The 27,140-nt window shown below is 41.2% G+C and overlaps 1 protein-coding gene across 4 annotated transcripts in view; it reads left to right on the forward strand.

Annotated features, from left to right (window-relative positions):
- Positions 1-27,140, forward strand: part of HMGXB3 (HMG box domain containing 3) — a 62,011-nt gene that overhangs the window by 7,970 nt on the left and 26,901 nt on the right. For 2 of the 4 annotated variants that reach the window (XM_010850557.1, XM_010850553.1), the window contains exons 4-13: positions 103-600; positions 2,169-2,267; positions 8,444-8,575; positions 12,497-12,903; positions 14,951-15,126; positions 15,263-15,360; positions 17,609-17,707; positions 19,234-19,383; positions 24,387-24,688; positions 25,192-25,319. In XM_010850557.1, the coding sequence (XP_010848859.1) occupies positions 103-600; positions 2,169-2,267; positions 8,444-8,575; positions 12,497-12,903; positions 14,951-15,126; positions 15,263-15,360; positions 17,609-17,707; positions 19,234-19,383; positions 24,387-24,688; positions 25,192-25,319 (2,089 nt within the window). The remainder of the gene's footprint in view (positions 1-102; positions 601-2,168; positions 2,268-8,443; positions 8,576-12,496; positions 12,904-14,950; positions 15,127-15,262; positions 15,361-17,608; positions 17,708-19,233; positions 19,384-24,386; positions 24,689-25,191; positions 25,320-27,140) is intronic. The other 2 variants (XM_010850556.1, XM_010850554.1) reach the window with 2 other exon arrangements.

The following is a 27,140-nucleotide window of genomic DNA, read 5'->3' on the forward strand; positions in this document are numbered from 1 at the left end:
GGGGGGGGGCGGGGGGGGGGGCGAAGCTTATACATGTATATTCACGTGGTCTTACTCTGTTTATCTCTGCTTGTCTCCCCGACGTGGCTTCTTCATCGTCAGAACTCTAAGCTCTCTGGACTGACTGCTGTGGTTCCGGACATCCCAGGTTTCCGCAAGATCCTCCCTCGCTCAGATTACATCATCATCCCCAAGAGCAGCCTGCAGGAGGAGCGGAGCTGCCCTCAGCTAGAGCTGTGTGTGGCCCAGAACCAGATGTCCCCCAAAGGACCATCTCTTGTGTCCAACACTGCCCTGGAGACAGTGCCCGGCCATGCAGGCATGGCAGAACAATGCCTGACTGTGGAGGCCTTAGCTGAGGATGTGGGAGCCCTTGCCCAGCCTGGTGCTGTACAGGAGATCGCCACCTCGGAGATCCTCAGCCAGGATGTGCTCCTAAATGAGGCTTCCCTGGAGGTAGGGGAGAGCCACCAACCTTATCAGACAAGCCTGGTTATTGAAGAGACCTTAGTGAACGGCTCATCAGACCTCACCACTGGAAGCCTGACTGTCCCCCACCCCCAGGTGGGGGAGAGTATGTCTGTAGTAACAGTCATGAGGGTAAGTGACAGGTACTGTGATTGTGCTTTACCTGAGAGAGTTAAAAAGGCAGCTAGACCCATGCAGTGTGATTCTGGAGTAGTGGTAATTAGGAATTGGTGTGGCACTTCTGAGTTGGACTGCAGTCCTCTTGAACCTTTTTGCCCCTAGGCTTGGTCCAGAGTCCTCTTCAGTTTCTTCGGCATTCTCACATCTCCACTTGCTCAGATTAGCCAGTGTTTTCTTCACACGAGATAAGGTACATTAGGAGGGATGGGAATGATATTTGTCCATGAGTCAAAGCCAGGATCTGTTAGGCTGTTGGCATTGGTTAGGATTTTATGTTCCCTTACGATTGTTTCAACATACATAATAGCATCTTGAAAACTGTTTAGGAGGGATTGTAAATGGCCTTCCTGGGCACAGAGTAAGTAGAAGAAGGAAGTTCTTTTCACAGTCAGGTTGATCGGACTAATAGCCAAGAAAGAAGGGGGAGATCTCTTCCCAGTGGCTTTCCATTCATGCCCAGTTGAGGGGAAAGAGCAGTGATTTCAGTGATTACCACAGCGTGGACCCTGGAAGTGAAGAGTTGGGGAGCTGCCACCAGGCTGTCTGTCATCCTGGGTAGGATGGCATCCTGAGAGAGGTAGTTGTCCTGCTCAATGTAAGAGGACCAGCATGCAGTGGCCCCTACAGCTGGATGGGTGAGAGCAGATAGCCCTCCAAAGGATTCCTTGCCAGGCATAAATTTTATTATTTGTTGCCGCAGTGCTGTATATGGTAATGAAGCATGCCATTGGCCTGATTAATAGGTCTAGTCAAGGCTATGGTTTTTCCAGTGGTGATGTATGGATGTGAAAGTTGGACTGTGAAGAAAGCTGAGCACTGAAGAATTGATGCTTTTGAACTGTGGTGTTGGAGAAGACTCTTGAGAGTCCCTTGGACTGCAAGGAGATCCAACCAGTCCATCCTAAAGGAGATTAGTCCTGGGATTTCTTTGGCAGGAATGATGCTAAAGCTGAAACTCCAGTACTTTGGCCACCTCATGGGAAGAGTTGACTCATTGGAAAAGACTGTGATGCTGGGAGGGATTGGGGGCAGGAGGAGAAGGGGACGACAGAGGATGAGATGGCTGGATGGCATCACCGACTTGATCGACATGAGTTTGGGTGAACTCCGGGAGTTGGTGATGGACAGGGGGGCCTGGTGTGCTATGGTTCATGGGGGTCGCAAAGAGTCGGATATGACTGAGCGTCTGAACTGAACTGAATAGGTTCCTAAGAACATCTGATGGTCACAAGAATCGGTTTCTTTGACTATTGATGTGATCTTTGGAGTCCTAAGTATCTTAACCTCAGTTTTCTCATTTGTAAAATGAGGATAGCACATTCCCTGTTGTAGTGGTTTTCTTTGTCCTTAGTTAAACTTTTATTTTGAGATAATTGTAGATTCATATGTTTTCTTGATGCACCCACTGGATAAGCATGTTATCTTTGGTTATTGGACTTGATTATCTTCAGTGTTATGAGTGCTCCTGGGTGTTCTTCACTCCATCTCAATAAAACTGTCTTGTCTCCCTGTACCCGCAGGATTCCGGTGAGAGTAGCTCCTCTGCGCCAGCCACACAGTTCATTATGTTGCCTCTTCCTGCCTACTCGGTTGTGGAGAATCCCACCTCCATCAAACTGGTTAGTATGTGGGGAGTTGATGGAGATTATGGCTCTGTAAGAATTCTCTTTCAGGTAGTTTTCTAAAATTGTTAATGAACTTAGGACATGGGGACTGGCAGAGATCTCAGAGATTTTCTGGTTCAGATATTCTTAACTGGGGGTGAGGGAGTTGGGGGCGGGTCTGTGAATAGAGCTCCACAGGATCCTTGAACTCAAGTTACATACAAATTTTTCTCTTTGAGAAAGTAATTTCTTGGGATAGGTTCCATGGGTTTTATCATATTTTCTGAAGTGTTGATGTAGAAAACTTGAGAGATCACTGATAGAATTCAATCCTGTTATTGTGCAGGTTAGGGAAAAGGTCCAAAGAAGAAAAAGGACTTGTTCTGTGATTCAGGGTCACTGAGCTGCGAGACAAGGCAGAACAAGGACCCAGGGCTTTTGATTCTCAGTGTTACTTCCGTCACACGCTGCAGCGTGTGGGCTGAGACTTTGCCTTAGGGTTTTGTGAAGGACCTCCAGCACACTGTTGAGGAGAAGTGCTGTGAGCCAGCGCCTTTGTCTGTCTGCCTGTCTAGGGTGAAAGTATCTAGTCTTTCATCATTAGCTGTAGGTTTTTCATGGATACCCTTATCATGTTTAGGAAGTTATTTTTTCTGGAAGTTTTTAACAGGATTGGATATTGGATTTTTGTGTGTCTTTAGAAATGATTGGGGGTTTTTTGTTGTTGTTAGTATGATTAATAGTATTTTTCAAATGTTAACTTTGTGTTCCTGGGGTAGACTTCACTTAGCAGTGATATATTATCCTTCTAATATATTACTGGATTGGATTTGATAACATTTTGTTCAGAGTTTCTGTATTTATATTCATGGGGAATATTATTGGTCTCTTAATTTTCTTATACAGTGTTTTTCTTGTTTTAGTATCAAAGTTATGCTTCATAGAATGAGCTGTGAAATATTTTCTGCTCTTCTGTTTTTTGAAAGAGTTTTGTATAGTACTGGCATTATTTCTTCCTTAAATGGTTAGAATTATCAATGAACTCATCTGGGCCTGAAGATTTCTTTGTGGGAAGGTTTATAATGGCAAGTCCAATTTTTAAAATATATATAGAACTATTCAGATTATCTATTTTGGAGTGAGCTTTGAAAGTTTGTCTTTCACACAATTTTTAAAAACTGGTAAAATATATGTAATGAAATTTACCCTTTTAGTCAATTTTAAGTGTACAATTCAAATGCTGTTGGTGTTAAGTATATTCACAGTGTCATGCAGTCATTAGCGCTACCCATTTTCAGAACTTTTTCATCATTCCAACCAGAAACTGTATATTAAACAGTTACTCCCCATTCCCTGCCCCTGCTTTCTACCCTAGGCTCTAGTAAAGCTATTTTACTTTCTTGGAATTTGTGTATTCTAGGTACCTCAAATAAGTGGAATCATTCAAAGACTACCTTTTTAATCTGACTTTTTCATTTAACGTATTTTTAAGGTTCATCTGTCTTATGGCATGTATCAGAATTTCATTCCTTTTTATGGCTAAAAAATATTCCATTGTGTGTATATACTACGTTTTGTTTATCCATTCATAAACATTGCTGGATATTTGGTTTATTTCCACCTTTTGATTACTGTGAGTAGTGGTGATAGGAACTTTGGAATACAAATGTCTGTCTGAGTCCCTGTTTCAGTTCTCTTGGATGTAATACCCTAAGGGTAGCATTGCTGAATCATGTGGTGATTCTGTCTTTAAAGTTTTGAGGAACCTGTGTCCTTTTAATATCTATAAAATATGTAGTGATTTCCCTTCTCCATTACTGACACTGGTAATTTGGGTCTTCTTTCTTTTTTCTTGATAAACTTGGCCAGAGGTTATTGATTTTATTGCTCTCAGAGAGGGAACATTTGGGTTCATTGATCCTCTCTATTGTTTTTTTGCTTTCTGTTTCACTCATTTCTGCCATGATCTTTATTATCATTCTTCTGCTTGCTTTGGGTTTAATTTGGTCTTACCTAGTTTCTTAAGGTAGAAGCTGAGGTTATTGATTTGAGTCTTTCTTTTCTAATATAGCTGCTTAGTGCTTAATTTACCTCCAAGCACTACTTCAGACTTCTCTTGTGGCTCAGCTGGTAAAGAATCTGCCTGCATTGCGGAGACCTGGGTTCAGTCTCTTGGTTGGGAAGATCCCCTGGAGAAGGGAAAGGCTGCTGCTGCTGCTGCTGCTAAGTCGCTTCAGTTGTGTCCGACTCTGTGCAACCCTATAGACAGCAGCCCACGAGGCTCCCCAGTCCCTGGGATTCTCCAGGCAAGAACACTGGAGTGGGTTGCCATTTCCTTCTCCAATGCATGAAAGTGAAAAGTGAAAGTGAAGTCTTTTAGTTGTGTCTGACTCTTAGCGACCCCATGGACTGCAGCCTACCAGGCCCCTCCACCCATGGGATTTTCCAGGCAAGAGTACTGGAGTGGGGTGCCATTGCCTTCTTCGAGGGAAGGGTTACCCCCTCCAGTATTCTGGCCTGGAGAATTCCATGGTCTGTATAGTCCATGGGGTTGCAAAGAGTCGGACACGACTGAGCGACTTTCACTTTGACTTTCAAGCAGTACTTTTAGTGGCATGCCACAAATTTTGGTAGGGTATGTTTTCATTTTTATTCAGTTGGAAATGCTTTCTAACTTATTTGACCCATGAGTTATTTAGAGGTGTATCACTTTCCAAATATTTGGGATTTTCCAGATATCTTTCAGTATTGATTTCTGATTTGATTCCATTGTGATTAGAACTTTGTAGTTTGTGTAAGATCTGAATCCTTTTAAATTGAGTGTGGCTTATTTTATGGCTCAGAGTATGGATTCTCTTGATAAATGGTCTAAGTGCATTTGAAAAGAGTGTGTAATCTGCTGTTGGATGGAGTGTTCTGTACATTTCAGATTAGGTTGAGTTGATTTGTGATGTTCCTTGCTGATTTTCTGTCGGCTGTTTCTGTCAACTGCTAAGAAAGCATCTGCCATTCATCATAGATTTGTGTGTTTCTTTTTGCAGTTCTGTTAGTTTATGTGTCATGTATTTTGACTGTTATTAAATACATAAACATTTAGGATTGTTAAATTCTCTGGATACATTTATTGTTCCTTTATTAAGAAATGGCATTTATCTCTCACACTGTTGCCTGTGAAATCTACTTAGGTCTGATATCAAGCTTGCTTTTGATTATTGTTATTAACGAGCTATATATTTTTCCATCTTTCTACCTTTTTGTAGCTTTGTATTTAAAGTACCTTTTTGGTAGACAGCATATAGTTTGACTGTAAGAGCAAGACCTGTCTGACTGTCTGTGCCTTGTAATTTAGGTATTTAGTATTTAGGCACTATATATTTAATGTGATTATTAATATGATTTGGTTTAAATATGTCCTCTTACTTCTTGTTATTGTTTTGGTTATGTTTTGTTATATTTTCTTTTGAAATGCTTGAATATTTTTTTAAAAAATTATTTGTTTATTTCTGGCTGCCCTGGGTCTTCATTGCTGCATGTGGGCTTTTTACAGGTTGCGGTGGGTGGGAGTTACTCGAGCTGTGGTGCTCAGGTTTCTCACTGCAGAGCGGGCGCCAGAGCGTACGGGCTTCAGTGGTCGCAGCTCCTGGGCTCAGTAGTGGCGGCGCGTGTGCTTAGTTGCCCCCAGGCGTGTGGAATCCTCCCCGACCAGGGATTGAACCCGTGTTCCCTGCATTGGCAGGTGGATTCTTTTTTTTTTTTTTTTCGATTCTCCTTCCATGCTTCCAAATCAAACCACATATATCCTTGGTCCTCCTCAACACACAAATTGGTACAAAAAGTTAAGGAAGAAGGAGAAGGAATAACATATTTGAGGAATAATTTGCACATGATAGTTTTACTTTGTTGTTCAATTTCTAAGTCATGTCCAACTCTTTGCAACTGCATGTACTGTACCATGCCAGGCTTCCTTGTCTTTCACTATCTCCTGGAGTTGGGTCAAACTCATGTCCATTGAGTTGGTGATAGTATCTAACCATCTCATTCTCAGCTGCCCCCTTCTCCTTTTGCCTTCAGTCTTTCCCAGCATCATGATCTTTTCCAATGAGTTGACTCTTCGCATTAGGTGGCCAAAGTATTGGAGCTTTGGCATCAGTCTTTCTTTTTTTTTTTTTGGAAACGAGAATATCTCTCAGCATTTTAAGGCAGGTTGTCCTATACAAGCCACTATTTGTAAGTTAAGCTTAAATACTTTGAGGACCTGCCATACATGTTGTAATGCTAATACATATGATTAGATTTTTTAATTTAATTTTTGCAGTTAATTTTTTTTTTTTTACACCTTCACATAGATTTTAATTGAAATTAGGTTTAAAGGTCAAATTTATTTCTTAATGTTTGTACTAGGTGATCTGAATATTGTATGTGTTATGAATGTGTATGCCTTCATCTTAGTTTTTTTGAACATGTTATCTGTTTAAGCAGAAACCATACATTTTATCTACAGTTTCTGCTGTAATTAAATTATTCATGTGGCAAATCCAAATGCTATCCAGGCCAGGTGGATTCTTAACCACTGGACCACCAGGGAACTCCAAACTGAATATTTTTAATGAATCCATTTTATCTCGTTTATTGGTCTATGGCTTATTAACTTTGTCTTCGTTACTTGTTGGTTTTTTTTAGGGTACATATCTTGGTTTCTTTTAGGTACATATATTTAACTTGTCATAGTCTGCCTTTTCCTCTTAAAATTCCCGCTACAGATAAATAATACTTTATTAGATAAGAAAGTTGTAGTAAACTATTTTTCCTGAGCCTTTCCTCTTCAGGAAATTAATGTTCTTTCATGGTCTAATAAATGTTAAATCAAGTTCTAGAAGAGCAACATCAGCCTTGAACACTGGCATTATTTTCTAAAGTCATTTCTGTACGCTGCTGTTTAGGAGTATTTCCAAGTTGGTGGTGATTTATTTATGGAACTAACTTTTCTCTGATGACTATTCTGTGTGGGGCCACAGTCAGAGAAAAGAGAAATGTTTTATTTTCCATTAAAAATAGTCTTACAAACTTTTTGTTCCTCAAGATATACCCATTAAGCAGAAAGGGCAGGTGATTTTACAGAAGAGGAAATCAAGGGCCCAAGAGCAAAGATGAATTACCCCCAGCTCATTCAGTGTGACAGTGACGAAGTTGGAACCCAAATCCTTTTTCCTGGGGCCACACAACTTCACACTCATCCTTGATTTGCTACCACTGTCGTATCCCTTTTTCCTTAGGTGTTCTGGCCAGAGGCAGCCTAGGGGCAGCTTGGTGTTTCCTAAGGGAGGTTTTGCTTTCTGGCCGGGCTAGGGAGACAGGGATTAGTAGCTGGGTAAACCATTCATAAGTGACTGAACAGATCTCACAGGAAAGTGTTTTCTTTCCAGCATTAATCAAGAAATGGAGCGTGGCTAATTTCTATTTGTAGCTGAAATGTAATACATTCTGTTCAAAGGGAAATCAGTAGAGATTGATTATGTGAGCCAGTGATTGAATATATGTATACAAATAATCAAATTCTGTTGAGTGTCAAAGGAACTGGTTTCAACTGGAGTTCCCTCTCATTTATTTGGTGACTGGACTGTTTTTATATCTTTGAATCCTAGATTCTAGGTTCTTTGATTTTTAACTAATAAGAGAGAAGATGAAGCAAGTTCTTTGATGTGTGGAGAGCCGTAGGGTGCAGCAGGATGCGTGGAAGGAGTTTTGACTGTCTTCTAGGGCTCTGTCTGTCCTTGAGTCACCACATGATTCATGATTTGAAACAAAGCATTTAACCACTCCGAACCTCAGTAGTCGTAATACCTGCCTCATAGTATTGCTGAGAACTTCAAGTGCGACATCGATAGTGTTTAGCATTGTGTGGTACTTCACTTAATTAATTGTAACTATCATAATCTCTATTCTTCTGGTACTTAACTCTGTAACCCTAGGCAGTTGTCTTTCTTCATTTGCATTCACTCTCTCCATTTCTAAAAAGTGAACTAACTAGTTGTATTTTAGGGCCTTTCCAATTCTGACCTTTTAAGATCATGAACTGGCTAATTTTTTGCAAGCTGGTATCTTCCTGCCATTGTTGGGGTTATAACAGCCATGAGGATCTGAGAGAGATTAGATTGTACTGTTGATTCTGACTTTTTTTTTTTTTTTTACAGACAACTACATACACCCGACGGGGCCATGGAACGTGCACCAGCCCAGGCTGCTCCTTTACATATGTCACCAGGCACAAACCACCTAAGTGCCCTACCTGTGGTAACTTCCTTGGAGGGAAGTGGATCCCAAAGGTAAAGTCCATTGGCCATCACTGCTTTGGAAACCTCACAAAGTAAACTTACTGTTCCCCTTAAGAATAGATGACTTAAATTCATATTCATTTAACTTTTCTGATGCTACAAATAAGTCAGTTTCTTTCTTTTTAAGAAGAAAGAATAAAATGTTATCCATAACCTCCATCCAAACAAAAGCCATTGTTAAGATTTCAGTGTCTGTTAAGATTTTTTCTAGTCTTTATCTGTGGGTATAGAAATTCTGTATCTTGTCTTTTTTCTTTTACCATACCATATCATTAAATATTCTTCAAAAGCGTTACCTTTAATTGCTTCATAGTTTTCCATGAATGACTATACTGTGTTAAATTATTCACTTCCTGTTAGGGTCGCATTTTTAGCAATCCACCCCCCACACTAACTGCTTAGCTATTGATACACACAGGGCACATCTCATTCCTTAGCTCTGAGTCCTTTTAGTTTCGTGTGGAAAGTGTTAGTTGCTCAGTAGTGTCTGACTCTTTGCAATCCCATGGCCTGTAGCCCAACAGGCTCCTCTGTTCATGGGATTTTCCAGGCAAGAATACTGGAGTGGGTTGTCATTTCCTTCTCCAGGGAATCTTCCCGACCCAGGGATCAAACCCAGGTTGCCCACATTGCAGGCAGATTCTTTACCGTCTGAGCCACTAAGGAAGCCCACTTAGTTTCCCATAGCTTCTATTAAAAGTGGAGGTCTTTAACCCAGTATTCAAGCTCTGCCATAGTTTAACTTTCCAAATATGTACTTCTGTCTCCAAATAAATGGTGCTCGGTAAATAAATGAGCATTAGAGCTATGCCCCTGTGATGTTCAGTTCAGAACATGTTTTTTGTTACCTGTTGTATGCTTGGCACTGACTATAAATCATACATACTTGCTACATTTTTGATATGAGACTAAATTATCTAGGGACAAAAAGACTAAAATAGAAGTGGTTTTATAGAGGAGATGATTTGGAAAGAGCAATAGAATTTGGGTAGATAGAAAAGGAAAGAGAAGGCATTATTTTTGTGAAAATAGTTTAGGCTTAGGATTGTGTTCATCATGTGTTTCAACTCATGGTCCAGACTTATCTTCTCTGTAGAGAAAACTTACATAGTATCATACTTACTAAGTTCCTTTGGGGCATTTTCCACAGAACATTTCTTAGAAAATTATCAGGATAGTGACTTTTGCCCTCTGGCTAAGTATTGAAGTTCAGGATAGCACCAGTTTTGGAGACAGAATAGGTTAATAATTAAGAATATAATTCTGGAGTCAGCTTCCTCAGTTCAGACCTTAACTTTGTAACCTTGGGAAAGTCATTCTACATTTCTGTTCTTGATTTAGGCTTCCTTTCATTTGTAAATAGAAATTAAGAATATTACCTACATCAATAGGGTTGTTGGAGGGGTCAGATGAAATTGTCCATGCAAAGTGGATGGTTCATTTCTAGTGTAATTATATATTCAATCCTCTGTAGGGGTTCACTGCTCCCATTGTTGGCAGCAGTATAATTGTCTCTTGTTACTGGCTGTGAACATTAACACTTCAAGGGGCAGGAAATACCTAGGGGTTTGTGGAGTTTTCTTGTTGTGAAGCCATTTCATTTATTCCCACCCTAATTATTCTCCCAAAATACACTTCCCCAACTGCGGTAGGAAGATTGAATTGGGTAGTAGTTGGACTTCTCCTTGGCCTTCTTCACTGATGCACAGCACGTCTGTCAGATGATCTTGTTTCCTGTGCTTTTGCACGAGTCTAACCTATCCTGTGCATAATCTGCTTCAGATTCTGTTTGGACTTTGGCTTTCTTTCCTTTTTCATTTTGTCTTCTCCTCTCCCTTTTATTAACATAACTTTTAAGCCATTCTTTTTCTGAGATCGAACTCATGACATGCATAAATTTTTTTTCTTAGCTACTTGTCTCTTGTCTTTACTTACTAAGTTAGAAATTTTTTTCTCCAAGATTTTTGCAAGAATTACTATGTAAGGATTTCCCTGGTGGTCCAGTGGTTAAGAATCCACCTTCTAATGCAGGAGACACAGGTTCAATCCCTGGTTGGGGAATTGAGATCCCACATGCTGTGGGGGCAACTAAGCCCATTCACCACAACGAAGAGCCGATGCCACCAAATAAATAATAAGTAAATATTTTTTAAAAAGAATTAACGTGTGAAGAGCATATACTGTGATTTCTAAGTCTCCTTGGAACAGAATAAGTAATTGTGAGAAGAAAAAGGGTAACATTGTAGCATAAATGCATTTAAAATTTTAGAGATAAAAGTGACCTTGGTTATCAGCTAGTTCAACTCTCAGTTTCCAGCTGAGGAAAAATAGATTGAGGAGAAATGACTTGTTACATTCACATTGTTAATTATGCTATTGCCTTTTCCACTAAACCAAACTGCAGGCATTGCTGTGCTGTTAAGCTGCAGAATCTTAAGATTTCTTGAGTTCTGATTTTTGAAGGAGCAAGTATAAATAGTTTCTGAAAGTTCCAAATATGTCCATGCCAGTCAGGAAATGACTCACCTTTTCTTATATTGTTCTGGAGTTCATACTAGCTAAAATTAGCCCAAGAAACATGTGGCTCAGTTCCCAGTGAGTTGGATGGAACAAAAGATGGTATATAAGGCTCTTTAGGTCAAGGCCTCACTCCTATAGCAGTAATTGAGGTCTCTGCACGAGGAACTGGTAGTATTTGTCTTCCATCTTGAAAGAAAGTGACATCTAAAAAGGGTACGCTGAGTGAAGGAAATGTGAGATCACTAGCTCAAGTTTTTTTGCTCTATTTGCTTAAATTACTCAGTCTTCCTGCAAAGAATTTTTGTGTATAGCCTACTTAGTGGACAACATTTTGCTCAGATACCTCATCTCAAGGATTTGGTTTAACATGTCTCCTGTTTTTCTGCTGACTTCCCTCTTGAGCAGTCAGGAAGCTGAGTACAATTTACTAAGAATGTTTCTTGTCCTCATGGTTTGTCATCATGTGTTAGAACCTGCTGCTGCTACTCTGCTAAGTCGCTTCAGTCGTGTCTGACGGCAGCCCAACAGGCTCCCCCGTCCCTGGGATTCTCCAGACAAGAACACTGGAGTGGGTTGCCATTTCCTTCTCCATATTAGAACCTAAGAATGCTTTATTGGAGATTTCTTAAAGGTTATCTATGTTGGTTCTTAGCCAGAGGCACCATGTGGCCCAGAGGGACTTTAGAAGTGTAAGAGGTTTTTGGTAGTCAGTGACTGGCAGACAGTACTGAAATCTAGTGGCACTGGCCACAGGTACTGAGCTTCCTGAAAAGTGCAAAGAGGGGTCCTGCCCCTCCATGAACAATTAAGTCTCCCAAAAGGCTGTCTGCCTGCCATTGACCCAAGAGCTCTCTTTTTCCATAATGGGGAATGAGGAATCAGATTAAGCTTGCCTCAGGTGACATAAGCAGTTACGATGAAGCAGAGCCTAGACAGAACGCAGCTTTTGTGTTTTGTCTTCTAGTTTATAGTGCCTTTCACTATTCATGTGGAAGAAAAAACCTCTGAGACCCATTCTGGACACAACCACTGTTAAGAAATTTTTTTAAGAAGTAAAAAAGGCCTTGAACAGTCAGAGGTCGAGGTAAAAAATGCCAGCATTTGTTTGCTGAAACCTAAAGAAACATGTCATTAGGAAATTTATTAGAAGAATAGGTTTATCCTAACTATAGCCTTGAATATTGTGGTGAAAGGAAACTGGAATCAGAAGACTTAGGTTCAGGCCAGTTTTATAAAACTTGGGGCCTGAAGTCAGCCTCTTCCTCTCTCAGCCTCAACTTCTTATCTGTTGTTCATACATTATTGTTACGAGGATCAAATAAGAGAATATTTGTAAATGTGTTGTCAACTGTAAAATGCCACATGCATAAAAGGTTTTCTTATTTTTTCTAGGAAAAGCCAGCCAAAGTCAAAGTGGAATTGACTTCTGGTGTCTCCTCCAAAGGCTCTGTGGTTAAAAGAAATCAGCAGCCTGTCGCCACTGAGCAAAATTCCGCTAAGGAAGACGCTTCCAAACTGACTCTGGAGAACTCAGAGGCTGTAAGCCAGCTTCTCAGTGTAGCTCCTCCAAGAGAAGTGGGTGAGGAGAATGAGTGGGAGGAAGTGATCATCTCAGATGCCCATGTTTTGGTTAAGGAAACTCCTGGGAATCATGGTGCAGCAGTCATTAAGACGCCAGTGGTCAAGCCTGAGGTCTCTCTGGGGACAACTGAAAATGACAGTCCTGGACTAGACGTGCCACCGCCAGCCGAGGGGACCAGCACCTCCGGTTCACTCCCTGCTCCTAAAAAGCCTACAGGGTAACCCAGTGTGTTTATGTATAGCGTTGCGTTTAGAATAGCAGCTTGTGAAGTGCCCTGTGTTTGTGTTGTCCGTGTCTTCATAGCATTCCTGAGACAGGCAACAGAGCCCAATTCATGGTCTCTATGTTAGATACAGAAACCAAAGCCTAGAGCCACTGATTTGCCATTTCTCCTATACTCTGCTGTCTTTTCAGTACTGTCCTGGTCCTATACATCTCTTCAGTCAGTCTCCCTAAAGCATTTTTTGTAGAGTCTTGCTAGTACAGACTGTGGGCAGTGTTACAGACCTAATATTCGATCCTGGCTCCTACATTTGAAAAGCAAGGCATTATTAAGACATCTTATGTAAAGATTCCTGTCCTGGTGGTCAGAGAACTAAATTCTGATTGTGACTCTTTTCTGGGCTTCTATTTGACTGGGCACAGTCACTTCATACTCATTCTCCCCCTCTGGAAAATTTTGAGTTGAGTCTTCTAAAAAAAAAAAAAAATCATATCCTCAGTGCCTGACCATACTGCCTGAAAAAGATCACATGTAAAGCTTTCAGATAGGAGCAGTCCATAAGTATGGGCTGTTTTTCCTCCCGTTTTTAGAGGTTTAACTGGATGCTCTATGTAGCTGCTTTGCAAAGGCAACTATCATCTTAAAATGGAAATCCCTTATTTGTTTATATCAGTGGTTCTCAAAGGGGCACAGTGCCCCAGGGGACATTGTGGCAGTGTTTAGAGACATTTCTGGTTGATAGAGTTGGGGAGAGAGTGCACTGGCCTCTACTGATAGAGGCCAAGGATGCTGCTAGACATCCTGCGCTGCACAGGCCAGCCTCTTGTGCCAGAGAATTATTTGGCCTGAAATGTTAGTAGTGTCATGGTTTAGAAATTCTCGTTTATATTATTATGATGAAATTTTTTATTGTTGAATAGAAAATATACTTAGTTCAAACTCCAAGATGTAAGAAATATATCCTGAAAAAAACTTTCTGTCCCATCCTTCAGTGCTCCATTCCCATTTACCACAGACTTGCTGTGTTTTTAGAGATAATTTTAAGTATATATAAACAGATAGGAGTGTGTTTGTGTGTTTATAATAATGTTAAGGTTTTTAAGTCAAGATATTAAAATATGTATGTTATGCTAACATTTGTGTAAAGAAAGGTGGGAAAACATGTGATGTTTGTACATACAGAGTTAACTCTTGAACAAACACGGACTTGATGGTGTGGGTCCACTTACATACGGATTTTTTTCAGTACATACATTCTCTTGTGCTACATGGTGTGCAGTGGGTTGAATCTGCCACATGGGGAACTCTGGATATGGAGGAAAGGCTGTGCAGTTATCACCGAGCTTTTGAGTACGTGTAGGTCAGTTCCCCTAATACATGTTGTTCAAGGTCAGTTGTGTGTGTGTGTCTATTTTTTTCCCCCACCTTTCTTTACACAAATGGCAGCATAACATACATACTTTGACTCATTGCCTTTTAAAATTTAACAATATATCAATACTTTGAGATGGTTCTGTGTCCTTAGAGAAGGATGCTGTGCACTTTTGGTTTGGGCAGCTGAAGCACTTTAGCCAAGGTGTATTGAGGTCTCCTATGGACAGGCTTATGCTCAAATTGGAGCTACAGAGATGAAGAAAACATGGACCGTGTTTTCCAGGGTCTCTCAGCAGCCCTCATGTGGGAGACTGATATACCAAATACTTGAGCTGACTAGGGGTGGATTAGATGTTATAACTACATTGGCTGTTGATAATTCCTCACTGTAGGCATGGTTTTACACTTTTTAAAAATCTTCATAATGACCCATGAAGTACCTGTAATTACTTTCCCATTTTACGTATTAGAAACTTGAGGTAAACAGAAGTGACATTTCTTGCCCAGGGTTACAGAGCTGCTTAATGGTTTATTTAATGTCTAAAGTATGACATTTTAACCAGGACAGTATTCCTCTAATAAAGTGCTATCTAGAGATAGCATTTTGATTTTCTTCCCCTTGGTCTGGAATTTCTAGGAGAGTTTCCTTCTTTTTTTTCCCCCCCAGAGTTGACCTGCTCACTCCTATGCCCAGAGCCCCAGAGCTTAAAGGCAGAGCACGGGGCAAGCCATCATTACTGGCTGCGGCAAGACCCATGAGAGCAATTCTTCCAGCCCCAGCTAATGTGGGCCGAGGCAGCAGCATGGGACTGCCCAGGGCCAGGCAGGCCTTTCCTCTAAGTGGTAAGGTCTGGGACAGACTGGGAGGAGGGACTGTTGAAAGGGAAGGGGGCAGGAGTCGGGGTTGAGCATGGAGATGAGAGACTTAGGGCAACTCTGAATGCACTTAAGTCACCAGTTTGGCTCCTGGTTGTCTCAGATAAGACTCCCTCTGTGAGGACTTGTGGCCTGAAGCCAAGCACGCTGAAGCAGCTGGGCCAGCCCATCCAGCAGCCATCTAGCACTGGTGAGGTGAAGGTAAGACCATTCCCCAGAGGGGGAGCTCCCTGGGGGGCTGGCTGCTCTGAGAACAGGGCTTCCATTGAGTGTCTCAAAGCCATAGGGAAAAAGCCTCCATTATTACACTGGTAGAGCTCTGGGAGTAGGTTTAGCATGAATGACTTGTCTATTTTTAAATTTCTTGTTATGTGTACTTTTATTTAGAAACAATTTAAAACAAAGTTGTAAGAATAAAAGTAGTACAAAGAGCACCTGTGCACTGTCTAACGTCACCTGTTAACGTATTAGCCCATTTTGCATTAACATTTGTGCTCATGTATCTTCCCCATTGTGTGTGTGTGTGTGTGTGTTTAAAATAGGCATGATTTAAGGATAACATGGCCTTTTACTCTTTAATGCTTAATTGTGCATTTCCTAAAAATAGAGGTATTTTGTTACTGAATGAAACTTGATACTTTTTCATTTGTATTCCCGTTTTGTCAGTTTTACCCAGTTAAGTCCATTATAGCATTTTCTACTTCAGTACAGGATCTGGTCTAGGATTAGATACTGCATTTAGTTGTCATATCTTTTTAGAAAAAAATGAATGCATGATTGCTATAGTAAGTTCAGGTAAGGCAGAAAGAAAATAAGTCTTATGATCCTGTCACCTAGAAATAACAATTATTGACAGTCTGGTGTGCACTGTTTCAGCCCTGAAGTCCTTTCCTGCATTTGTCTGTGTTTATGCTTTAAATGTAATCTTTCAAACCTAAAAGAATGGCTCTTTCTCCATATACTGGCTTGCTGTTCATTCACCAAGTCAAGTCCGACTCGTCACAATGCCATGGATTGCAGGCCGCCAGGCTTCCTTGCCCCTCACTGTCTCCCAGTTTGCCCAAGTTCATGTCCGTTGAATTGGTGATGCCATCCAACCATCTCATCCACTGGCTTGTAACCAGTACAGTTCATTCGATTTAATAATAAAGCTGTTAAAGACTTATTACCAGGTGTCAAAATTGCATGTGTTGAAGCACATTTTTTCTTACATTTTTTGTTGTAGTTCTCTTTGCCATATGTGACTTGAATATGATCAAAGTTCCTTAAATCAGCAGTTTTCTGAGCATGCCTGTCAGTAATAAACACATTTCTACATCCGTAGACATACATACAGCTACACATTAAAAGCTTAATGAAGCTATGCCCATATTAAATGCAGTCATTTTTCCATTTGTTTTTCAAAGTCCTGATTTCAGCCCATTAAATTAATTTCCTGACCCCTCAGTTTGAAATTGAAAACCCCAAAACGGACCAAATTGGAATAGGAACATCAGTCTGCCTTCTCCCTTGCCCTGTGCTGTCAGGTAACTGCTTTTATGTGATAGTTGTAAATCGGTCCCGACGAGGGTATCAGCCAGCTTCTCATTTGAAGGTTGATCTTTTTCACCCAGAAGTGGTGACGCCTCTGTGTGCATGTGTGGTCTTTGAGTATAGAAGGCTGGTAATGAGTCTGCTTCAGCTACTTCCTAGATCTCCAGGCCTTAGAACCCCTTTATGTGTATAAATTGCCAGTCTTTGTAATTTCCTTTTAATTTGCAAATTCAGTATTTGTAAAAAGCCATAAATGTTCTTGCTACTAGTCTTAAACCAGTTAAGTGACATGAGATCTTATATTCTGAAAATTAAATTATTACAGAATAGTTATTTTTAACTTAGAATGCTTTCTTTATCATTTTTGCATTTTGTGTAGAACATTTGAAAAATTTATAGCTACTGGTAAAATGGGAAACAACCATTATCTTCCCCTCAACCTGTGACATTTTAATGAATAATCTTTCAGACTTTTTTTTTTGGCATGGCCAAAATGGGATCTTAGTTCCCTAATCAAGGATCAGACACAGGCCCCTGACTGTGGAAGTGCAGAGTCCTAACCATTGGACTGCCAAGGAATTCCACACACTTGTTTATGTCAGCATAATTCAACCACATATTTGTGTATAGAGCAATTATATGCTTTTCTCACTTTGTAGTAGTTGTAAATCTGGTTTATAGTGTTACCAATACGCAGTGTTAGAAGCTGTGCAAAGGAATGTGGCAACCCCCGGAGTTGAAAGTGACACTCAATCTTTGGTGGGCTGGTGACTGCTGACTAGCATCCCAGAGGGCTCATTTGGAGCGTAGCTCTACAACTTCCTGGGCAACTGTTGCCTCAAGCTGTTTCAGTACATAGGACCTCAGGAGCTTGACTGAGGTTCAGAAGCACTAAGTAATTTGTTTTGATCTGCAGCTATCAAATGGCCAAACCAACAGGACATCTCAGGTGAAAGTTGTGGAGGTCAAGCCCGATATGTTTCCTCCATATAAGTACAGCTGCACTGTCACCCTGGTAAGGGGAACTGAGGGATGGGTGGACACAGGGGTGGTTTGGTTGTGTGGTGGAGGGTGAGCAGGAGTCTGGCGGGGGCGGGGAGTGGTACTTGGGAGTGAGAGTAGGGTGAGGGCTCGATCATTGATTCTAAACACCTTGTCAGTGGAACAAATCATAGTAGTTACTGAGTGAATCAGCTAGGTTTCTTGTTTTTCCCAAGTGAGATCTGTAAAGTATAGGCCAGCTGACCAAGGTATTTTTCTTGAGAGTAGTTCTCTTGGAAAGTCACTGAGAATTCAGTCCAGCTTCAGCATTCAGCCGTCTTTAGATCTTTTAGTGCTCTGCATGTAAGTTTGAGAAATGTATTTTTTTCTACCTAAAACAGTCACATTCAGTGCTAGTATCTGATAGGGTTTGAGAAGTGCTTTAGTAAATGCAACTTATTTTGTTCAATCTGGTGTTTCCCACCAAGGTTTTCCCTCCCCCATTTTTATTTTTAACATAACATATTAACATCCCCAAAAACAAATGTGTGGCTCTGGGGTCATTCTTTTGCAGGCTAAGCAGCCTGGAGCAGTGAAATAAACACTAGATGTAGAAAGACCTAGTCCAAAAGTGGTTCTGGCTCTATTGCTGGCATGCCATCTGACCTTGAGGCTCTTTCCGTCTCTGGTCCTCAGTTTTCACTGTCTGTAAAATACTCTGTTGGCTTAGAAAGCATGTTTTGGGGCTTCTCTTGCTTAATACTCTCTAATTTTGTTGATCCTTAAGGTACCAAACCAGCCAGGTAACCTTTGGCAGTTTCCCTGGATGAGTGAGATGCACAGATTTTGAGAAAGCAGCTAGATTTTTTTAAATTCAAGATTTTTAAAAATTCAGAAATTTCTTTTGAGCACATTCTTTGTGCCGTGCCCTGTGCTGTGCATTCAGTAGGAACAAGACAACATAGTATGGTGGGTCATCGCCTTTTCTGGCCCTGTCTTGGGAAGAGGGCTCTCTTATCCTGGAGAGCTGCTTAGGCTTCATTTTCCAAAGGCCCAGCCAGTCCCTTCTTTGTGCTGTCCATCCCTTCACTGTCTCTTCCCATGGGAGGCCACTGGGGGCACCATTTGGTGGGGACTGCCCAGGACCCTCTCTTGGGCTGATTAGACTGCAGCTTGTTTTAAGAGCCTCAGTGCCAGAGCTGTGAGCTTGTAGAGGCCACAGGTCACAATATTTCTTCAGACGGAGCTTGAAGTCTTTGGTCCTCCTGGCATTCTGTTAGAACAGACCTGCTTCACTGCTGATTGCCTGGACCCTGAAGGCATTTGAATGTCTGACCTTTGAGATTCATCTTTGTTTCACAGATAGGAGGACTTGCCAGAACTGTTCAGGCGATAACCACAGAAAAAGTATCTTGTTTCAAGGCTCTTTGAGAGCTGGTCTGAATCTGGGTTCGTAATTGTCACTCCTCCTCTGTTTTACCAGTTGCAGGTCATCCTGATTCTTGGCTGTGCACAGGTGTAAATTGACTTATAGAATTGAAATATGGTCTTATTTTTTAGGATTTGGGCCTGGCTACATCACGAGGTCGGGGAAAGTGCAAGAATCCCTCTTGTAGCTATGTCTACACCAACCGGCATAAACCTCGGATTTGTCCCAGCTGTGGTTTTAACCTTGCCAAAGACCGGACTGAGAAAACCACCAAGGTTCTCGTGAGTTCCTTCCCGAAACACACCCTCCAATCTTGGACAGGGCTCTGTTAGCAGTCCAGCTTTAGGAGAAATAAAAGGATTTCTTGGTACATATTGTAGTTAGCACCAGAACTGGAGCCGGGTTCTAGGTTCTGAACCTGGCAAGTGCCTTCTTTGTGGGCTTCCTTATCCTCTTCGCTAAGATAAGGGAGTTTATCAGATACCTTGATCTCCGAGAATCTTCTAGCTCAGTGGACCAAGAGTTCATTCACAGGAGAAAAAAATAGCCAACACAGGCCTTAGTGAGGATCCTGAAGTAGAAGGGGTTGGAAAGGTTACATTGTTTTAGCTTTGAGGTTGTTGAAGGACCTGTAAATAGAATTTTGCTAAATACAGAGCGCCAGCCTCAGGACTTTGTAGATGAGATTGCTGCTACTCAGGTTCCTTGCAGAGCATTTGGCCAACCACAGCGCTTTACTTCTAGCAGTCTCGGCAGGCCTGTTCCCTGAAGTGGGACCAGACTGCTGGATAGTAAAACACATTCCACTTGGCTCCTTAGGGCTTGTTTTTATTATTTGTTTGTTTACTAGAACAAGGCAGTTTCAGGGGACCTCTGAATTTCCACATAGGAATTTTTTTTAAGTGAACAGAAAGAGTACCTACCTAAGGCAGTGAAAAGAATGACTGGGATGAACATAAAAAGAGAGATCTCAACTCATATGCTTTGGAGGGAAAGAGGATGGCTCGCAGAACAGGTCAGGATCCAAGACGGAGCCTGGCCACTCTAGATCTAGCCCACACCTCACAAGATGTGCAGGATGTGGGTGGAAGGGAAAGGTGTGCAGTATACTCAAGGATGGGCATGAGTAGAGATGACGAGGTAGGCAGTCTGATGCTCCACTGGGTTAGAGGAGAGAGTGTATAGGGAGGAGCATGGAAAAGAAGTCTTAAAAGATTGGGACCATGTATCGTGGAAGGTCTTTAATGCTAGACTAGGCAGTTTGTTTTGCAGGCAGGGGACATACTGAATGTCCTGAGCCATGGAGAGGCCCAGAAGGTTGTGTCAGGAGGTCAGGGGGTTTGGGAGCGGACACAACTAGACAGGTTAGGGACGACTTCTTCAAGCTAAGTTTTCTGTGTGTATGGATGGGAGGGGGCTTTCTGGCAGTGAATCTCGCCCCCTAATCTTCAGGTCTGTTTCTGTGCTTGAGGTAGTATTCTGAGGTTATTGTGAGAAAGAGAAGTGGAACTAAAAGGAAAAAACACTGAGAATAGGAATTGAGAGACCTGCCTGGAAATGACCCTAAGTTGCTTGCTTTCCCTATCCTGAATTTTAGTTTCCCCATCAGTAAAACAAAGCAGGCAAGGTGGATTAGATCTGGGTGTTCTATTCTTGGGGCCATGAGCGCTAGAGAAAACTCAAGTTGAGCTTCGAGGAGTCTCAGAACTTCTTGTAGAATGCGTCCATGCCTCCCGTCACGTTCTGTTACACAGGATGCCCTCTGCTGGCAGTGAGCTTTTCCTCTGGTTTCTCCATGTGGTTGATGTGCTCCTCTTCACAGCACATTGACCACACCATGTCTTTTTTTTCCAAGAAAGTGAATGTTATTTAGTAAACAGGGATAATTCCAGTGCAATATAAAGAAAATTGATTTAGATCTAAAATTTTATACCCCAGATTAACTTTTTGTTTGTTTGAACTATTTCCTTAAGTCAGTTTCCAGAGTAAAATTTTCAGTGCTCACATACAAACACACATCTACATGGTTCTTGATAAGTGTTGGGACTCAAATTCAGAACAGATACTTTTGACAAATACAAGAATACATATTTCCAGAATTAAACAAAATATCTGAAATAAAGCCCGTCTGGAACATCACACATTCTGTGATTACAACAGATAAAATTAGAAATAACCTGTGTCTACCATTGAAATAAATTATAATGGCATCCATTGCTATCACTTCATGGCAAATAGATGGGGAAAACGCACAAACAATATCAGATGTCATTTTCTGGGGCTCCAAAATCACTGCGGATGGTGACTGCAGCCACACAATTAAAAGATGGCTTGCTTCTTGGAAGAAGAGCTGTGACAAATCTAGACAGTGTATTAAAAAGCAGAGACATCACTTTGCCACCAGAGGTCTATTGGCAGACCTTTGTTAGTCAAAGCTGTGGTTTTTCCAGTAGTCGTGTTTAGATGTGACAGTTGGACTATAAAGAACACTGAGTGCTGAAGAATTGATGCTTTTGAACTGTGGTGCTGGAGAAGACTCTTAAGAGTTCCTTGGACTGCAAGGAGATCAAACCAGTCAATCCTAAAGGAAATCAACACTGAATTTTCATTGGTATTGAAGCTCCAGTACTTTGGCCACCTGATGTGAAAAGCTAACTCATTGGAAAAGACCCTGATGCTGGAAAAGACTGAGGGCAAGAATAGAAGGGGGTGACAAGGGATGAGATGGTTGGATGGCCTCACTGACTTAATGGAGAGGAGTTTGAGCAAACTCAGGGAAATACTGAAGGACAGGAAGCCTGGTGTGCTGCAGTTCATGAGGTTGCAAAGAGTCAGACATGACTTAGTGACAGAACAATAATTATTAATTACTAATGAATACTAAATTATTAATGCATAAAAAGATTAAGATTAGTGTACAAAATGGAAATAATTTATGATCTAATAAGTGAAAAAATTTAGATGTTCTGGGTACTTTGCTTCAGTTCAGTTCAGTTGCTCAGTCATGTCTGACTCTTTGTGACCCCCATGGACTGCAGCACACCAGGCCTCCCTGTCCATCACCAACTTCCGGAGTTTACCTAAACTCATGTTCATTGAGTCAGTGATGCCATCCAACCGTCTCATCTTCTGTCATCCCCTTCTCCTCCTGCCCTCAATCTTTACCAGCATCAGGGTTTTTCAAATGAGTCAGTTCTTTGCCAAAGTATTGGAGTTTCAGCTTCAACATCAGTACTTTGCTTAGAACTCTGTAAAACTGTGGATATAAAGATTCTTCCCTGTTCACCTGAAACTGTTACAGCATTGTTAATCGACTGCACCCCAGTACAAAATAAAAAGTTTAAAACAAAAAAAGATTCTAAGGAAACAAATAGAAAATGTTGACGACACCCTGTCTTGACACCCTCTTAGTTCCCTGTAAGACCACAATCACTTGTCAGCCAAGTGTAATCTGTTGGCCCATACTCCTTTTTCTTTCTAGCCACGTGGCTTGTGGGATCTTAGTTCTCCTACCAGAGATTGAACCCAGGCCCTTGGCAGTGAGAGCACAGAGTAACCACTGGTCCCAGGGAATTGCCAGCCCCCATATTTCTCATGCTGGAGCTTGCATATATAATGTGTCAGTGATTATGGAATGGAATTGAGTCCTGTGTAGGTAGATGCTCTGAACTCCTTTTTCCTATTTCATTGTAGCTGTCGATGTGGCTTGCATTATGAAAATGGATGTTGGTCTCTACTGGTGAAGTGACTTAACTTTTCTTGGTCAGACAGGAATTATCTGGGGACCTTTTGACAATTGATTTCAAGTCCCACTCTTTTTTATATTCTTTTTTTCTTTGGTTAGTTGGTAGCTGCCTACCCCCATGACCCTCATCTTCATACATTCATTCACATTCTAATTCTCTAAATTTTAGAGAAACAGAAGAAAACAATTGTTTTCCACAACACACTGTTCAGAAACCCAAGGACCTTTAAGTTTATGAGCCTTCTCTTCGGAGCCCCCCGTGAGCGTACATTTCCCATGCAGTTTGTCGCCAGTGGCTGTGATTAAGTCTGCAGTATCTATGGGCTGGAATGATCTTCTTTCCTTTCCATCTTTCATCTGTGTTTCAGAGGCAAAGGATAGTATGCTTTCCAACCGATCTTCTGACCCATGGTTCAGCATAAGTCATAAATGAGAAAGAACACACAGCGTCTGGGGCAACTCATTCTAGTGTCCCTCAGCTCTTCTACAGCCATTCATTCAAATTCATTTTTTCAGCAAGCATGTATTGAAAGCCTGTTACGGGTCAGCTTTTGGGGATACAGACATGAATAATACATGCCCACTTCCCCTTAGGAGCTTACAGTCTAGCTTGGGGGGAAAGATAGGTAACCAAACTATTACAGATAGCAAGACAAGAGTTGTCACAGGTATACTGAGTTAATAAGTTTTGTTATGCAATTAACCTCTGTAAACAACATATAATATGTCCAGCAAATATGAGTTAGCATCTTTTGTGTGCCCTCAGGGGTGGTATTAGAAATTTGGTAAATAAGCAGGGGAGAGAACAATGGCTTACCACCTGTGAGAAAGTGAAATATGCAGTAAAGGAGTGGACTACAGGAACGTGAAGGAGGAGTGATTGACGCTGCATTTGCACAGATCAGGGAAGGACCTCCATTGAAAAGGGACTGGTACAAGAAGGACCTGTTTCAGAGAGAGTTTCAGAACCTTGTTTCCTGGAAGCCTCTGACTGGTGTATAAAGTTCCCTTGTACTCAGAAGCCACACGGTGTTAAAAATAAATGCTTTAAGCTCTACAGGTGCCTGTTCACACATCAAAACTACCATTCAGAGAGTTTTTGTTGAATGCTGAGTGCTTTACTTGCACTATCTCATTTACTCTGCAACAACTCTAGGAGATTATTAGTATTTTGATTCATTTTTGGAGGTATTGCGGGGGGTTACCCATTTACAGCTCTTCAGTGGCATATCCAGAATTGAACCCCTGGTCTGTTATCCTCCAAACCTCACAGCCAGTGCATGGGAGCAGAATCTTGAAACTATTACCAAGAGGGATATATAATCCTCTTATTTTACTGGTAGAGAAATAGTGCCAGAGAGAGAAAACTCCTGCTGTGAGTCACGCAGCGAGTTACTAGCTGAGTGGCTTAGGGACCTAGGTTTCCCACGTCAGTCGTAGGCCTTTCCCTTTGCCACGCACGCCCTCTCGTGGTTTTAGCCCATGGCCGCCTCTTTTGTGCCCTCGATGGTGTTTCGTGACAGATCTGCTCTCTTCCAGGAGGCAAGCTCACCACTCCCGGATGTGTTAAGTGCCACAGAGCCCCTGAGCGCAGCCCAGAGGGAGATCCAGCGCCAATCAACACTGCAGCTGCTGCGCAAAGTCCTGCAGATCCCTGAGAATGAGTCAGAGCTGGCTGAAGTCTTCTCTTTGATTCATGAACTCAATAGCTCTCGGCTCGTCCTGTCCAACGTGAGTGAGGAGACGGTCACCATCGAGCAAACCTCTTGGTCGAATTACTACGAGTCTCCATCCACGCAGTGCCTTCTCTGTAGCAGCCCATTATTCAAAGGGGGACAAAAGTAAGCACCACTTTCAGATTTACCCTCCCCTAGTTGCCCCATCTTACTTAACCTGTATCACCCCTTTCTTCAAATACCATTAAGGCTATAACCTTTGCAGATGTTCTTTTCAGCTTTTCTTAGGTTTCCTTTACTTTTGCAATCACCAAAAATAAAATAAAATTATAATAATAATAGTGATTATATATTATTTCTATTGAAATGATACTGTCCCCAACTTAGGATTTAATTTACTTCTGGACTGCTTGGATTTCAGAGTTTATTAGGGTTGGTTAAATTAGATAATAAGTTCAGAATTAGGTTAACTTTAGGGGTGATTCCATAAGCCCAATTCCAACAAAGGGGGAGCGTCCACCTAAGAAAATCCCTGGAGCACAAGGTGCAGCACCTTCATTTCCTACTACATTTAAAGTCTTGAGTTTGCTGTTGATCCCTGAGCCTAGGAACTGCATTAAGAAGTTGCTTTTCCTTCTTTTTTTTTTTCCAAATATTCTTGGAACTAGCTCTCTGGCAGGGCCCCAGGAGTGCTGGCTGCTGACAGCCAGTTGGCTGCAGGTCGTGACTGCTCAGGTGAAGATGTGTCTGAATCCGCATTGTCTGGCCCTGCACAGCTTCATGGACATCTATACAGGTGGGTGCCAGCCTTTTTACCCTCAAAGGACATGTTTGAGAACAGCCTCTGGGGGTCAGACTTCTGGTCCTGTGAGCATTGGATTTTCTCTCAGATGAGGCTTCTGAGGAAGAGGATATCTTTCCTCCTGGATAGCCCAGCCCCAGAAGATTATATTTATCTCTGAAGTGTTAGGGCTCTCTTATTAGGGCTCTTTAAACAAAGTTAATTTAAAAATAACATATCTTCGTTGTGGAAAAAACAAAATGCTGACAAGTAAAAATAAAAAACTAAAAATCAGTAGTAATCCTACTGCTATGAGATTAATATTCAACATTGTATTCTGTAGTCTTTCAGATGTGTTTTTCATGCCTACAGAATAAAAGAAGGTGTAGAATTTATAGGTTTAATAGTTTTTTATTGAACAAAAATGGGATTGTGCTGGATGTTGTTTTGGAGTGTTTTTAAATTTAGCAATATATCATGGGTATTCTCTTATGCTGGCAAGCGGCAAAATGCATCACCATTTTTAAGGAGAAATATATGACTGTGTTCCATTTTAAGAGTTCTCTTTATAATTAAGTCTTTGTGTACAGCCTTAATTATTTCCTTTGGGCAAATGCCCCAAAGTGGAATTGCTGTATATTCAGCCTTTTCTTCTATTCATCAGCGTCGTTCATTGAACACTGACCATGTACCAACCATTTTGAGAATTTGAATCTTGAGTTTTATATGTAGAATTGAGTGCTGAAGATTAGGGAGTATTTCTTATTCTCCTTGTCTTCAGAACCTTAAGGTGCCTTATTTTGAGTTCATACTTTTAATGTCTTGTATTGCCAGACCGAGCTTGTACTCCTTCAGCAACTAGTCAGAGTGCCGTTTCCCTGCTCTGTCTCAGCCTGCAGCACCTGGGTCTCTCTCTTTTTTTAATGTATAACCTTATGTTCTATATGTGCATGCAGCAGACTTTGTTACTGTGCAGTTGTGAGTTCTGACAAATGCACTGAGTTTTGTAACTGTCACCACAATCAGTATAGAGAACAGTTTCATCATCCCCAAAGCATTCTCTTTTAATGTCCCTTTTAATAACCCCATTCTCTTTTAATAACCCCTCACCCCTAACCTCTGGCAACCGTTTGATAGTTTCTTCATTCCATATATTTCTATCTTTCCAGAACGTCATATAAATCTATAGTGAATAGTTGTGAATCTGGCTTCTTTTACTATATATATATGTCTTTGAAGTTCATCTATCTGGTTCTGTGTATCAGTAGATTTTCCCTTTTATTGTTGAATAGTTTTGCATTGTGTGGAACACCACACTTGATTGTCTGTTCATTCCTTGAGGAATGTTTGGATTTTTACCAATTTTGACAGTTGTATTCATAACTGTAAACAATCATGTATAGAGTTTTGTGTAAACGTAAATTTTCATTTTATTTTGGGTAAATACCCTAGGAGTCACATTGCTGGGCCATGTGGTAAATGTATGTTTAGTTTTTATGAGAAATCACCAAACTGATCACCTATTTTGTGCCATTTTGTGTTCCCTCTAATGATGGGTGAGAATGCCAGTTTGCTTCATATGTCAGCACTTGGTATTATCTATTTTGTGTGTGTGTGTTTCAGCCATTCTAATAGGTGTGTGTAGTAATAACTTAACGTGGTCTCAATTTAAGACTAATGAAGTTGAGCATCTTTTTGTGGGTTTATTTGTCATCTGTATGTCTTTGGTGAAGTACCCGTTCTATCTTTGGCCCATTGAACTGGGTGGTTTTCTTGCTGTTGAGTTTTGAATGTTCATCCTTTGTCAGATAAGTGATTTGCAGATATTTTATTATG

This window comes from Bison bison, unplaced genomic scaffold (genome assembly GCF_000754665.1).
Source record: "Bison bison bison isolate TAMUID 2011002044 unplaced genomic scaffold, Bison_UMD1.0 scf7180017864291, whole genome shotgun sequence".
NCBI lineage: Eukaryota > Metazoa > Chordata > Mammalia > Artiodactyla > Bovidae > Bison > Bison bison.